Source organism: Lepidochelys olivacea, assembly GCF_965140295.1.
Source record: "Lepidochelys olivacea isolate rLepOli2 genome assembly, chromosome: 9".
Taxonomy (NCBI): Eukaryota; Metazoa; Chordata; order Testudines; family Cheloniidae; genus Lepidochelys; species Lepidochelys olivacea.
The window spans coordinates 36,587,648-36,603,433 of record NC_140419.1 but is presented as its reverse complement, the minus strand read 5'-3'; the positions used below and the strand labels follow the sequence as shown (position 1 = coordinate 36,603,433).

At 40.4% G+C, this 15,786-nt stretch overlaps 1 protein-coding gene across 1 annotated transcript in view; it reads right to left on the bottom strand.

The window, feature by feature from the left end:
- Positions 1–332: 332 nt before the first annotated feature.
- Positions 333–15,786, bottom strand: part of CUL3 (cullin 3) — a 102,695-nt gene continuing 87,241 nt past the window's right edge. The window contains exons 14-16 of the mRNA XM_084638902.1: positions 13,429–13,615; positions 2,490–2,635; positions 333–1,536 (exon numbers count right to left, since the gene is read on the bottom strand). Of these exons, the coding sequence (XP_084495028.1) occupies positions 1,405–1,536; positions 2,490–2,635; positions 13,429–13,615 (465 nt within the window). The 3' untranslated portion in view covers positions 333–1,404. The remainder of the gene's footprint in view (positions 1,537–2,489; positions 2,636–13,428; positions 13,616–15,786) is intronic.

Here is a 15,786-nt window from a genome sequence, read left to right as displayed (position 1 = left end):
ATTATAAGCAGCCTTTCCCAATTATCTTTTTAAATCTCTTGTGAAAAAGCACAATTAAGGAGAACCGAGAATAAAAGTACAGTAGTTTGATGAAAAATGGAGAAAACCATAGTTATGGAAGAGAAGCTGAATAGAGTACATTGTTTGTAACGTCAAAACTATATCTTAATCAAAAGAATCTTTAGTACAATACACATCCGCAGGCAGTGAAACGGACTTATCAAAGAAAAACGATGTCCATGAATCACAATTTTGAAATCCACGGTTTGAACCACATTGACAATATTTGAAAGAAGTTTTACTGTAAGAACTGAAGATTTCATTAAGATTAAAGTAAGAATATTTATTGCATTTTCAGATTGCATTTTAAAACAATTAATAGTGCACAATGGCTTCACTTTAATCTCCTGAAATACGTACTTAACGTGGAAAACCTTCTGGTCGGTCATGACATTAATAAACAAGGTGTAGTCTTGGTGTGTTTCTTCAAGGGGCAGTATTTAGTTCAACAAATTGTACTCCCTGTGCTCTAAAACAACTGAATTAGTGGTTTGTGTACACTAAATCCGTTTATTTTAAATTTATTGTGTCTACATTAAGTGAAATAAAAACATCGCCCTGTACAATCCACTATCAGCAGTGAGTACAACAGCAAAAATTATTATACAGTTTATACACACTAAAACCTTTTCCTTTTTCCTATAAAGAAACCAGAACAAACCTAATCAATATAGAATTTAATTTGGAAGAACTCAAATTACAGAAGGGAAAGCCAAAATTATTACGGTCTTTACTGAGCCCAAAAAGGTTCCTGATCATATTGCCAGAACAATAATGAGTGCAGCTGGAAGAGTGAAGCATGCTAAAATTGTATTCTTGGGTCTTTATAAATTTACCAAATATTTAAATTAAACATGGCTAGTTAAAGAAATGTCTGAAGCAGAGCAATATAACCGGGAATTCTGTCTTACCAGTTGTGTTGTTTTTAAACCCAACTTATACAATGCGCAAAGTGCTAAGCAACACTACAGAAACACATTTACATCAACACTGAAGATTTGGGGAAATGAAATTCCAACAATTTTATTTTTAATGAGCTGTATTTTCTAAATTTGTTTTTATTTTTTCTGTTTTCATACAGTTTTGAAAACAAACGCAGCACGTTCACATTTTCCCGAGGAATTATAAGAATGATCTCTACAGGGATAACGTTGAAAAGCCTGAAGCTCAATCAATTGATGTTGAAAACTCTCAAAATGAGTAAAGGCTTGATCTGCATGGTCTAGAACATGTATTGTAATTTAATAGAAGAGATGGTCGTCTTTAATATTAATGATTTAAAAGAACTTCCCAGTTCATGCGAAGAGTATAGTCCAAGAATAAATCAAATTTGCTGAATGCATTTTATGCTACGTAAGTGTATACTTTGCGATCCTCAGGTGTTCGTGCCAAATATTCTCTCTCAATAAGTCCTTCAATACGTTTTTTAATAACAACTGGACTTGGTAAGAATCGGGCTTTCAGCTGCTGAGTTACCTAGGACATAAAAACAAGAACAATTAATGCTATATTGCAGATGATAATGCGTAAGGCTGCACAACACAAATGCACACTAAAAATAATCATAAACATGTTAAAAACAGGTTGTGTGTAACCTTTAAAGTTTACATGGCCAGCTCCACACTTCAGGTACTAATCAACTGAAAAATTTTGAGTTTGTAATAGAAATTAGATTAATCCATATAAAAATTACTTTGTTTTTTATTTCTGTACCAGTGATCCATCACATTCAATATTGGACCTCCTTTCTTGTCAATAGCTGATATTTCAGAGAAAGACAAAAACCTAATAATGCACCAGGGAAGGCCATTAAGCAGTTATACATATGGGGAAAAACATCCTTCCTCACACCAGCAGCCAATCAATTTATGTCAAGAAGAATGGTTGGCATGAACTCTGTGCTGAAATTTCCTTATCGTCAGCTCTCTCACTTCTTGGTGCAACTGAGTGTTCATCATGAAGCCTCTCAACCTACACCCATCATGGCAGTTAGAACTGGCTGGAAGACATTTGTTTTCTGTACAGCCTTCAAATTTAGTAACTATGAGTGTCAGGACTCTCCCTACAAAAGGTTCACTCTTTGAAACTCACTCCCCTTGGCAGCTCATAAGACCCCGTGTTTAGCAATTTACAAGTTCAATACAGGATATCAATCTTTTGCAGTCAACTTACTTTTTGTTTTTTGTTATAAACCACTGTACTATAAGCAACTGGTTGACATAATAGGAACTAAAGGAATTAAATACATCTATGCTTCCAGAGGTATGAGATAAAAATATAAAGTCTCTCTAGAATCAGTTTAAAAATCTAACAGCTGACAAGGCCTTGTAACTTTGCTACATTAATAGAAGAGTAACAATTGACAGAGAAATCTAAGATGTGCCCTCTTCCTAACCTCTTAACCACCTCAATACTACATGTGATGTTACCTCTGCTACTAGCACATTGTGCTGCATCTTCTTTCTAGATTTCATTATCCGCACTATAGCAGCTTCTATCTCATGTTTTCTGTCGTCATCTACTTTCTGCCTTGTTTCTTTTCTTTCTGGGTCTGATTCCCCTTGTTTGGCAGCAACTAAAAGAGAAGATGAAATACCTTAAGCAAAAGTCAAAATTATTAATTTCAATAACATTAACATGCACAAAATTTAATTTCACCCACAGTGGAATTAAGTTTCTTGGTTTGTAACATTTTCAAGTGTGGTTTTTAATGAAACGTGGCCGCAAGAAGACAGACATGTAAGAAAGTACTTACACATGCATTGATTGCTATATATGTGTTACTGTGTTGTCAATTGCTATTTACTGTTTAAAATTTAATGTAGTAAACTTCTCTGCTTTTCAAACAGTACTGAACTTTGCAAAACTTTTTTTGGCTACTGTCAGATTGAAGATTCTTTTATTTAAAATTACTCCGATTTTGCCAAATTAACTTTGGAGCTATGGGTTATATATGGTGTTTTCTTATTAAATTGCACATAATTTAGAGTTTGTGTCAAAGAAAAAAATTCTGACAGCGTAGTTGGTTTTTATTTCCTTTGCTTGTCAGGAGACTGTTTCAATTAAGGCAATGTTTCAATTACAGTGGGAATTGCAACATAGTAAGGAAAGGGACAGAATTTTATTTACAAGTTTACTTTCCAAACCAGTTAAACTGCTGAAGATAATTAGCCAAAAGAAAAATATTAATCAACCTATTCACTTTGTTCTCTGCCCCTTTTGGATTTTGTGCATTTTCTACCAATTTCTTATTTCTGTCCTTGCTTGCTTCCAGTCTCTCTCCCCCTACAGATATTATTTCTGGGCACCTCTTCTCCCACACACAAATTCAATATTTCCTGCTTTCGAATAGGATTCTTCTAGCTTCTAATATCCTCTTTTCTCATTTTACTCTCTCCACTCAAAAACCCTGAACATCATGGCAGCCTTCCCTCTGGCTAAGGATAGAAAGAACCTTCTTTTTCAGTTGTTCACTAGAGAATGCTGCAAGATACATCCTCTCATGGAGTCAAGAATTGGTTCTGCTGTGCTGCTAGCAGAGAAAACAAGAGGCCAAAACTCAAATATAATCTCTGATGAAAATAACTGTATGAACTTTGCATCAATGAGTATTTTCAATTAAGAGCCATATTGTACTTGTTTATGTAGTGCAAAGGGTGATGGGAATAAGAGGACCGCACAGTAAGAGAATAATTTAGTATCCCATTGGAATTTAGGTGTTGCCACAGAACTTGGTCCTCTTGTGCCACGGAGTATGTGAGGCCCTAGTTAAGGTGCTCTAAAACACCTGTAACCTGCTATTGTGTCTCTGCCACTTTAAGAATACTCCATCCAAGGTAGACACGTTAAATCATGGATACCTTGGCATTTTGCTTGCATCTGCAGACACCCAAGTCCACTGTAGTGTATGCAACAACATATATGTAGTGTAATCATAAGAGCATACTGCTGTGTTTAAGACGTTTGCAGCCTTGTCCACATCCACTGTTAGGAAAGGGTTAGAATGTCTGTAATATTTGCAATGTCTGGCATGAGAGAAGTACAGTGATTGCAGTTAAAACGTACCTGAGAGACTACCAGTCCCAGTGATATGTTCTATTACACTCTCTCAAAATTACAGAATATTTTAAGATGCTTTTTAAATGCTACCACTGTGTATTGTGGGATAGGGGTTAGATAGATCTTAGTTCATACATGAAGTGTATAAATAATAAGTACTAACACACTGCACTCACATATGCATACACATATACAAGCGTCTCAACATATTTCACAAACAATTTAACTTCAAAACTTTAGTGAGCTAGGCAAAAATGGTTACTTACCTGTACTGTTATTCTTCAAGATGTTGTTGCACACAGGTATTGCACTCCCAGCACACCCAGCATGCTGGAGCCAAAGAGTATTTTGCAGAAGTACCCGTCAGGGCATTGCATGCACCCTGCACATACTCATGGCTTCTCCTGAGTCTGTAAAAGGGCAGCGCTTCCCCCATCCCCCTTAGTTCCTTCACGCCAGAAATATGAAACAGGACTCCAATGCACAGGGAAGGAAGGGTTTAGTGGAATACACACATGCAACATCTTGAAAAACAGTGACAAAACAGGTAAGTAATAGTTTTTGTTTCTTCAAGTGGCTGCACATGTGTATTACACAGATGTAACTCAAAAAGCAGTACTGTTAGAAGGTAGGGCTCAGAGTGACTTTAACAGTGACCACAACACAGCCTTCCCAAAATTTGCATGAGATCTCAGAGCAGTCACGATGGTGTAATGATGAGTGAAGGTATGCACTGAGGGCCAACTGGCAGCTCTACAAACATCCAACATGGATGTGTCCTTCAGAAAAGCCACTGAAGTAGTTTGTTTTGATTGAATGAGCAGACGGTCTCTGTGGAAGTGGTGTGTTCGCTATCCATAAACTACCATAATACAGGAAATATTCCATCTAGAAATTGTCTGTGATGTGACCTTTCATTCTATCAACATAAGAAATACACAGTCAAGGAGTCAACCTGAAAGATTTAGTCCTGTCCAGTTAAAAGATTAATGCTCACCTTACTTCCAAAGTACGTATATATTCGTCATCTTTGTGTAAGTGTGGTTTTGAAGGAAGAAAACCAGTCAGTATATTGTCTGGCTCAGATGAAAGGCAGATACCAGTTCAGTCAGGAACTTCGGCTGTGGCCACAAAGCTACATTATCTTTGAAAACATAGTATATATGGGAGTCCTGCCATGACAGCCTGAAGCTCACCCACTCTTCTGGCTAACGTAATGACTATGAGAAAAGATGTCTTCTGACATAGCCAACACAAAGAACAGGTGGCCTACAGGTTCAAATGGAAGGCCCATTAAAGCGGCCTATACAATATTAAGATTCCAAGGTGGCAATGCATCCTTTACCCAGGGAAAGAATTACACTCTCTCTTTTAAAAGTCTAGAAACCATCAGCTAGCGAGAAAGAGAGAGAGAAAGAAAGAAACCCCCACCCCAAAACAGATCTTCCCCGAACTGGAATGCAAACTGAACAAGTTCTTGGAATCCACTGGAAACAACTTTTTATTTCAGAAGGTGAACAAAGCAACTAGGGGAGAGGCTGTTCTAGAGTGATTCGGACAAAGAGGGAGGAAGTGGTTGAGAATTTGATGGTGGGAGGCAGCTTGGGTCTAAGTTATGAAATGATGAGCTCATGATTCTAAGGAATGGCAGAAGGGAAAACAGCACAATAAAGACAATGGACTTCAAGCAGACAGACTTCAGCAAACTCAGAGAATTGGTAGGTAAGATGCTGTGAGAAGCAAGTCTAAGGCAAAAAAAAAAGTTCAGGAGAGTTGGCAATTTTATTAAAGAGACATGACTAAGGGCACCAGAGCAAACTATCCCAGTATATAGGAGAGACAGGAAGCATGATAAGAGACCACCCTGGCTTACCCTGGAGATCTTCAATGACCTGAAACTCAAAATCGAGTCATACAAAAAGTGAAAACTAGGTCAAATTATGAACAATGAATATATATATATATATATATATATATAAATAAATAAATAAATAAATAAATAAAAACACAAGCATGTAGGGACAAACTTAGAAAGGTCAAAGCACAAAAAAAGATTAAACTAGCTAGCAATATACAGGCTAACAAGAAAACATTTTAAAAATACATCAGAAACAAGAAGATCAATACCAATGACAGGGTAGGCCCATTGCTCAATGAGGAGGGACAGAGTAACAGAAAATGCAGCAAAGACCGAAGTGTTACATGCCTTTTTGTTTCAGTTTTCACCAGAATAGGTTAGCAGTGATTGGACAACTCTTGCAGTGACCACCAATGTAAATGGGGAAAATCTGAGGCTAAAATAGGGAAAGAACTAGTTAAGTATTAGTTAGGCGTGGTCTACACTACAGAGTTAGGTTGACATATAGCAGTGTATGTCAACCTAATTAGGTCAGTGTACACACTACAGCCTTGTTCCCGCTGATGTGAGTGCCCTACTACACAGTCATAATAACTTCATCTCCATGACGGGTGTAGAGCTTATGTCGGTTTAGTTAGGGCGATGCAGGGTCCGTGCATTACTTATATCGGTTGTTGGCTGTCATTCTTGTCAATTTCATGGCTCCAGCATGGAGCCGTGATATTGAGAAAAAAGCTGAGCTGTCACCCTGGGGAGGATGGGCGGCTCCAGCTAGAGCCCCGCTACCCCTGGGCTCTCCACTCCGAGCCGGGCTGTGCCCACCTAGCTACCAGTTCCGCACTGGGAGCCTGGGTACTGCCCACAGGGAGCCCAGCAGCTGCACCGCAGCCCCACCAGGAACTGCCCGGACTTTGGGCGTGGAGCCTAGCTAGGTGGGGGGAGCTGGGCTCTCAGCAGGGAGCTGCGTATGGAGTTGAGAGCCCTGGCTTGAAGATCCAAGAATTAACACTGTCTCGACCATGCTGGAGCTAGAAGAATTATCTTGGCATGGTCTTGCTGCAATTTGAGCCTCACATATGTGATGAAAGGAGAGAAATGCATACATGAGACTCTGCCCCCATGAAGAACAGAATTGATGGCATTTCTTTTGTTGAAATTGGCTGACTGATGGAATACTCCAAACTTGAAAAAGATGGTTCTTCAGAGACCAGTTGAGATTTTGAGAAAATCCTGAGATGACTGGCCAAAAGGTATTGGGAGCTTAGCGGTAAACTGAAATTAAAAGTAGTAATGCCCTTCTTGATGCAAGTTCCCAGAGTTTCATTACTTCTTGACCAAATTTATTGGACCATGCACCTCCTCATCTGTTTGGGTAGTACATAATGGTTGTATTATCAATCAGTATCTGTGGGACTTGCACTCCATATTCCTTATGGAAATATGCTTATGATATGGATAGGACATTTGAGATGTATTTTATGCAAGATGGATCTTGTAAAGTATCATTGGAAAGGTTATAATTTACTGAAAATGATTATCCAATTTGTATGCATTTATTATTTCTGTATCTAAAGTTAGGAATATGGACTATGTAACCATTATTACTGGGTGTGTATTGAGAAGACACCCACCAGACAGGCCATCAAATTTGAAGAGCCATCAGGAAGGAACAACAAAACCATGAAGATACTAATCTCTTTCTCTTCTTGGAGGTGTCTGGGGATGTAACTGTGACACTATTAGGTCAGGTAGTCTTGTCACCTGATACTAAACATTACAGTGGAAAGTTACAAGACATCCCAGGTAAAGGAAGGGGGATCAAGTTTGGGAAACAAAGGATTCCTGCCTTATGTAAATCCTCTTTAAGAGTGGGGAGGAAGGCAAATGGGACTCCTCCTCTCCATGGCCTGTCTGCCCAAGAAGAAAGACTGTTAAAGCTACCTGAAGGGAAGGCCGGGGGTGGGGGGGCTCCAGACTGAAACAGGGGTCCAGTCTGAAAAGAAATATAACTGGAATGCTGAACCACAGAAACTTTTCAACCTGTCTAAAACACCATTTAGGGTAAGAAATTACATTTTGTAACCTGTTTCTTAAGTATACTGATCTTAGCCTACGTACCTAGGATTATTTGCTCGGTAATCTGCTTTTTTCTGATTTGTTATCTCTTATGTTCACTTAAAATTCACTTTTGTAGTTAATAAACTTATTGCTTGTTTATAACATAACCCCGTGTGTACAATTCATAATTGTGCATACCTTCCCCCACATTGAGGGAGGAGGCGGATTTCAAAATATATCTTTGGGTCTGCACTCCAAGGGAGGTGGACACCTGAGTGCTGGGGCAAATCCCTTAAAATGAACCTTCCCAGAACTAATCTCAGTGTCTGTTTTGTTCTGCAGTTTGGTGTGGCCTTGCCTGTGTGTGTGCTGGAGGAAGCTTAATAGCTTGGCTCGGCAAGACAGGTAAAAAGGGTGCCCAGGTTGGCATAACAGGCAGGCTCAGTGGTATCTCAGCACATCAGGTGGCATCCAAAGGGGGGCAACCCGTCATAATCTGGACTTACAATATCTTGACATGAGGGAGAACAGCACAGCAAGCCTTGAGAACTGGCCAAAATTTGAGGATATTAGATATGAGGGGTCGATTTGTCTTCTGTCCATAATGCTTGGCTAACAAACCTATGTAAGCATCCCATCCTATCAGACATACTGATAATGAGAGTCTTGGATGGAAGACGACAAGAAAATAATACCTCCCCCCCGCATACTTTTTTTTAATCCATCCACCATTCTAAAGACACTAGGACAGAAGGAAGTACATGTACCAACTTGTCTAAGGGATGTCTGTTCAGTAGACTGACTTTAGTCATCTGTGGAAGATGTGCACGCACAGCCTGACAAGTTGGGTCACATAAGTACGTGAGGCCATGTGGCCTAGTAACCTCAGTCAGGCTCAGACTGTGGTAGTAGAGTGTGACTTGAGAGACATGCACAACTAGTGAATTGTCTGAAATCTATCTCTTCTGAGGGAGAAAAGCAGTCAGAATCATAGGACTTCTAAAGAACTTGATTGTGTGTTGGGAAAAATGTACATTTCTAGACAGTTGAAAAGACAAAGGATAAACCTGATGTGGTGGAGAACCTGATGTTCAGATCTGCCCTGAATGAACCATTTGTCCAGATAAGGGAAAACATGAATTCCTTTCCTCCAGACAGGCTGCCAAAATGACCAGGCACTTGGGAATAGTGGCAGGGCTAATGATAGGCTGAAGGGAAGTACTGTGTACCGATAACGCTGTCCCACTATCACAAGTCTTAGAAACTTCCTGTGATTTGGCGTGACCATCACATGGAAGTAAGCATCCTGCAGATTGAGTAAAGCAAACCAGTCATTGCAATCTAGGGAAGGAATAACTGATGCTAGGGAGATCTTGCAAAAATCTCACATACTTGCTGAAATTTCAAAGATCTAGAATGAGTCTCAAACCCTCTTGGACTTGAAAATCAGAAAGAATTGTGTATAAAATCCCTTTCCCTGAGGTTGAAGGGGAACTTATTCTGTGGCCCCTAGTGTAAGCAGAATCTGAACTTCGTAAGGAGTATTGATTTGTGAGATGGGGCCCTGAAAAGGGATGGGCAGAAACTGAAAAGGATATTCGTTCTTACAGTGCTTAGAACTGATTACTGAGTGATAGCTGTGTTAGTTTGCATCAGCAAAAACAACGAGGAGTCCTTGTGGCAACTTAGAGACTAACACATTTATCTGGGCATAAACTTTCGTGTTTGTCATTACAAATTCCCAAGCACTGAGAAAAAAGGAAGAATGCATGCAAATGACTGTATTGAGCCAGCTATCCCCGGGCTCCCCGCTCCAAGCCGGGCTGCGCCCACAAAGCTACCAGCTCCCCACTGGGAGCCTGAGTGCTGCCCATAGGGAGACCGGTGGCTGCACCGCGGCCCACCAGTAGCTGCCCAGACTTCGGGCTTTTCCCTACAACTGATTGAGCATGAGCTGCTTGTGTGGTGCTGGAGTCAGTGATTTATGTTTCTTTTTGAAGAATTTGGTTGCCTTGATGTGTTGAAAGACTGCCTGTAATATTGCTGCTGGTATTGGGGTTGTTGAGGTCTGTATTGTCACCTGTTAGGGACTGGAACAGATCTCTAATGAGCGAAGCGTAGCTTGAGTCAAAAGAATGTAAGGTCTCATCGGTTTTATCCAAAAAGCACTACCGACCATAAAATGAAAGCCCAACAAGCCCTGCATACCAATTTTTGCATGTCTGTAGCTATTCCTTAGTTCCATAACCAGGAAGCTCTCCTCATTGTTATTGCACAGGCCATCACCCGAGCAGCTGCATCAAGCATAGACTGGACTGATGTCTTGGCTACCGTACAACCTTCTGCAAGGAAAACCTTAAATTCTTCCTTTGTCTCCTCTGGTAACCAGTTTCTCAGTAAATTTACACATTGCATCCCAGTTTGCAAAGGGACATGATAGTGTTTGTCCATGCAGTTGGCTGTTAGAGCTAAAGAGGCTGGTGAATGCCTTAAGTTTTTTGACGGCCCTAGAACAGCCTCATTAATAGGGAGGGCTACCTTCCCTGGAGCACAAGCCTGGAGAATGTCAAAAAGGTTGTGTCTTCTTGTTCAAACTGAACTTGTATGCCCAAAGCCACAGCCATTCTTCTCAGAAGCTTCTGATGAAACTTCAAATAATCTGGAATTGGAGAAGTATCATCCAGAATCATGGAGTCAACATGTGAGGAGGAAAAAAGGTTAACAGGAGCGAATGGATCCTCCTGTGATAAAAATCAGTTCCTTGTGCAATGATTTCTCCTGCAGCACTAGCTGGTCTGGGGTAACAGTGCCTGATCATACTTGCAAGGCAGCTCTGGAAACTCTGTCATCGTACGCTCTGGTGACCTTCTCCTAAACTGCACAGATGTTGGAGACCTAGGGGAATGGGAAACACCCCAGGGAATCCAAAATGGCCACTGAGGTAAAGTATAAGGCAGGGGAGACCAGTAAGAACTAGGCCAGTCAACTGTCCCCTGCTGATGACCTGTCCTGGGACCAATGCTTTCCTTCTGGAGGCAGTCTGGAAGATTTGCTAGACCTTTTGCACCGAGGATGGAATAGCAAACTACTGAAGGACTCCAAACCACACTGCAGGGAATCATCTGAATAGTCACAAGGCATTTGGGGTGCAAAATCAGATGGGGCCAGGAGGTGACTTGGTTGATCTCCAGTGCATCACAAAGATGACAATATTGGCCATAATGAAGTAGATATGGCGGTCTGTACCCTAAAGGCATCATGAGACATCAATGGTACAGCATCACGAGAGGGTGCCAGGAAATATCTCATAGTTGGTGCTGTGGTACAAACTGTAGTAAGTATCCAAGCTAATTCTCACTCTAGTACCAAAGCTGACTGTGCCAGGACAGAGACAGACAAAAAGAGAGGATGGAGACCGTACTGATGCTGACATAATGTGCACCGCGCGCCAAAGATGGTACCAGAGAAGAAGCTGAACCCTGGCCATGCTCCTTAACTGGTACTCATGTTGGTACCGCTACAGTCTCTGTACCAGAACTGAGGAGAAGGACCCGGTACCCCAAGAGTTGCCCTCAAAGCAATGGACTCCTAAACTACAGGAGAGCCTGGAACAGAGAAGAAATACAAATACTTTGCTGCCTTGAAAACTTGCAGGTCCCACTGGTATCGGACTCAACAGCTGTCCTGCAGTCAGTTATGGAATTGATGGCACAGTACCAAGTTCCTCCCATGCAATACTGGGGAAGTAATAGGTAAATGGCTCAGCTCTATCCTGGATACCTGATGAGCCCCAAGGATGCTCTGAATCCTTTTTCAGAGAAGACAAAGTTCTTAGACTTCGAGTGACTTCAGTCTGTTTTATGTGTCCTTTCATGGGGAGGCACTGGAAAAGACGACTGCCCACTCTTTCACTGTGGAGAAGAGTCCAAGTCCAGGGATCTGTCTGAGTGCAGGAAACAGGGCGTCAAGACAAGCCTGAAAACTCTCCATGAGGTCATGGTCTCTCAAAATCTGCATTCTTTTCTTGAAAGAGCAACAAATACTGCATCTCTCTTTAATGTGCCTCTTGCAGAGAAGAAATGGCAGCACTTAAGGGGGGTAACTATTCAGGATATCTACCCACATGACAGGCAGTGCATAAAGCCCAACAAACCCTGCATGTCAATGGTGTCTAGCATTGAAACTAACAATCGCTTAAAAGGAAACTTTAAAATAAAAATAAATTAACAAATATTAACTGCTAACTAACTACTTAGAGATCAGAAAACTAAACTAGCCAACTATGCATAAGAAAAAAATGTGAGGAAAACTGCACAGCAAGCTCCAACTCAATCCATGGGAAAGAACTGAGGGGGTAGAGGTGTCAGTGCCCTTTTGTAGCCTCAGGAGGGGCCACAAGGATGTGCAGGGTGCATGCATCAACCTGATGGGCACTGCTACATAAAACTGGCTTCAGTGTGCTGGGCATGTGCACACCTGAGTGGAATACATGTTTGCAGCCACTCCAACTAGTAGCAGTATCATCCTGACTCCACAAGTGAGGAAAACGAATCTCGGATTAAATAATAATGACTGAACAAGGAAACAATGAACATCTAGCACAGCCAGGAACAGCACCCAGTGTTCACTGAAGAAAACATCAAATCAGTAATTTCATAGCAGTAGAGCAAATTATACATCTATGAGATAGACCAGCGGTTCTCAAACTTCATTGCACCACGACCCCTTCTGACAACAAAAATTACTACACGACTCCAGGAGGGGGGAATCGAAACCTGAGCTCGCCTGAGCCCTACTGCCCCAAGTGGGGGGGCGGGGGAGCCAAAACCCAAGGGTTTCAGTCCCAAGCAGGGAGCCTGTAACTTGAGCCCCACTGCCCAGAGCTGAAGCCCTTGGGCTTCGGCTTTGGCCCCAGGCAATGGGGCTTGGGCTTCAGCTTTGGCCCCAGCCCCCAGCAAGTCTAAAGCCAGCCCTGGCAACCCCATTAAAACAGGGTCGTGATCCACTTTGGGGTCCCAACCCACAGTCTGAGAACCGCTTATAGATGTCTCTCTCGCCAAGTAAATCACAACACATCCTAGTAAGTTTTAAAACATAGTAATTTAATTTAAAAGCTACAGTCCTTCCACCTTCTTCTCCTAGTTGGAGAGGACTACATACTTTTTTAAAAAAAACATCCCCACTTAACTCAACTATTACTTTCTGTAAGTGCTTTGGATTTCCTCAGCATTTAAATTTTCACTTTCAGGCTACTAGTCAATGACAACAACAAGTTTTACAGATTAATATTTTCCTTTTGCTAGTGTGATGCATTTACCTTCAAGGGAGGTGCCAACATTTTACAACTTAAGTTATTTTTGGAGTACAAGAACTGAATATAAAAACAGACTTACCTGTTTGAATCTTGACTCTGTGCAATTTGGACGTGAACTGGTCATTCACTGTAAATATATGACCATTTTCTATTTCTTTTGATTTAGGCTCTTTTGTGAGAACTCGTTGTGTTGGTTTGCCACATGCAAGGGACTGTAGGGCTCTAACAAGCTCTCTTTCAGGGATATCAGTTTCTTGCTGAATTTCCTGAAGGAAAATCACGACATCATCAATAGCTTATAAATAATGTCAGAACATGTTAGGTAGCTTTATTTATTTTATTTATTTATTTATTGGGGGGGGGGGGGACCACGACTGCTCAAAAAGATAATCCTGGTCTCTCAAAACTAATTTCTGAAATTTAGATCCTTTAGATGCTTGAAAAGTTAGAATTCATTTAGTGATAGTCTAATAAGCACTATGCAAAAAGGCTTATGATGAACATTGGTTGATTTAGAGAAAGTGGATTTCTTCTATTATAATTTAAAGTGAACAGCTGCCAGTGTGATGAAAGGAACAAAATAAATAATTAACTGTTATCAATCAATTTATCTCCTGAAAAAGCCAAAAGGGTTTATTTCCATTCTCTCCAATGTTGCTTTATGGAATGAAACCTGAGTTCCAATGTTACTTTCATCATCAGTTCAATGAAAAAAATATACATCGCGATCAAGGACATTTCTGACAGAAAGCTATCCAAAGTACCTTATCAAGCCAGGTAAGGCAGTTTGTTAACATGAAAAGGCGACAGCCTTACAAGAAATATCAAATAGGACTCTCATCCTGGCACCAGCCTTTTCACAAAAACGTGTTTTCTCACCCTTCTGCAGAGTACACTCCTAATAAAGCATAGAGCTGCTTAAGATTAGTTTTGTTTCCACCTTACACTCAGCAGAGAACAAAACTGAGTGTCTGGTTCACCTCAGCTCAAAGTACAAGAGATGACATTTGGAAGATGTCTACTAAAACACTGTTAGAACCATACAAAGCACAAAATTCCTAGAGAAATATACCCCAGCAGTGCTTTGCACACAGTCTTCTAAAGCAGAGTTATCAGCTTATCTGTCAAGTCCCTCTGAAACTTCCACCAAGTGCTTCTGTAGTTTTAGTGCCTCTCAGAGTCACTTTTTGTTGGGAGAAATATAAACTATGGCATGTTTTGCTGTCTTCCTCATAAAAACGTTAGAAAGTCAGTGTTTCTGAGAGGTCTACTGAGAGCCATTTAGAAGCTGAGGCATCAATCCTCATTTTCCACTTTCTCATGGATGCTGAAGTTTTGAACTACTGCAATGTGCTTTCAGACTGTGTTAGCAGAACACCTTCACATTACACCTGCCAATACCCAAAAAGCCCACCTCTAGGGTGACATGAAGAGCTGATACTTGCTCATTTCCAGTTTCATTTAAATAAAACCACCAATTTGGTTCTATCCTATATTTGTTTATCAAATTTCAGCTGAAGTGCATTTTTAAAGACTAAATTACAGTCATTTTTGTCTTGAAAAATGAACCTTATTGCAATGGCATAATCAGGATCACTTCAGTAAACCAGAAGGAAGTGGATCTTGACCATATAAATTAACTGCTTACAACGATGAGTAAGTAAGCTTTTTAATTATTTATTTAAATTTAATGCCTCAAGGCCAGCAGTTCCAGCACAACCTACCGCTGCCAATGAGATTTCAGTCCAACACCCTGATTTCGAATGCCAAAGGATTAAAATCAATCCATCAATAATCATTGCTGTACTTTTCATCTTAATAAAGTATTCTGACTACTGCCATTGAAAGTGAAATACAGAACTAAAATAAAAATTAAGAACCAGTTTTCATGCTGTACACCCTTATTAACCAGGCAATGTGGGGCATTCACTACACCCTGTGCGTATTTTAATTCTCAACATTACAGTTCATCCTTAAACTGACACTTGCACTAAATCTGGTCCTTCAGAAATGCACAAATTGGCTTTAAATAAGCATCACAGAAACGGTTTGATGCTGTGATACGACGAGCACCATCCACTAGTTGCCTTCGGTGGGGGTGGAGAGTACTAAGCAATTTGTAGCACAGAAAGGTTTCTAGAAGAAGGGTAGAAGAATTAGAATTTTTCTATTAACATGAACAACAGGAGTTACTGCATCCTAACAAAGTTTAAGTCATCAGCATGTTATTTTTAGAAATGCACATCTTTTTATAAAGACACTTAATATCTTTTTAAGATTAAAAATAGATATTTAAAAGTGTTTTTCCCCCTACTTTCAGTTATCTGGTATGTTACAGATTTCATTTTGGGGAGGAAAGCTATAATTACAACCTATTATGCAGCTGAACATATCTAAAACAGATCTAAAGGAGCTATGTCTGGAAAACTACACAATA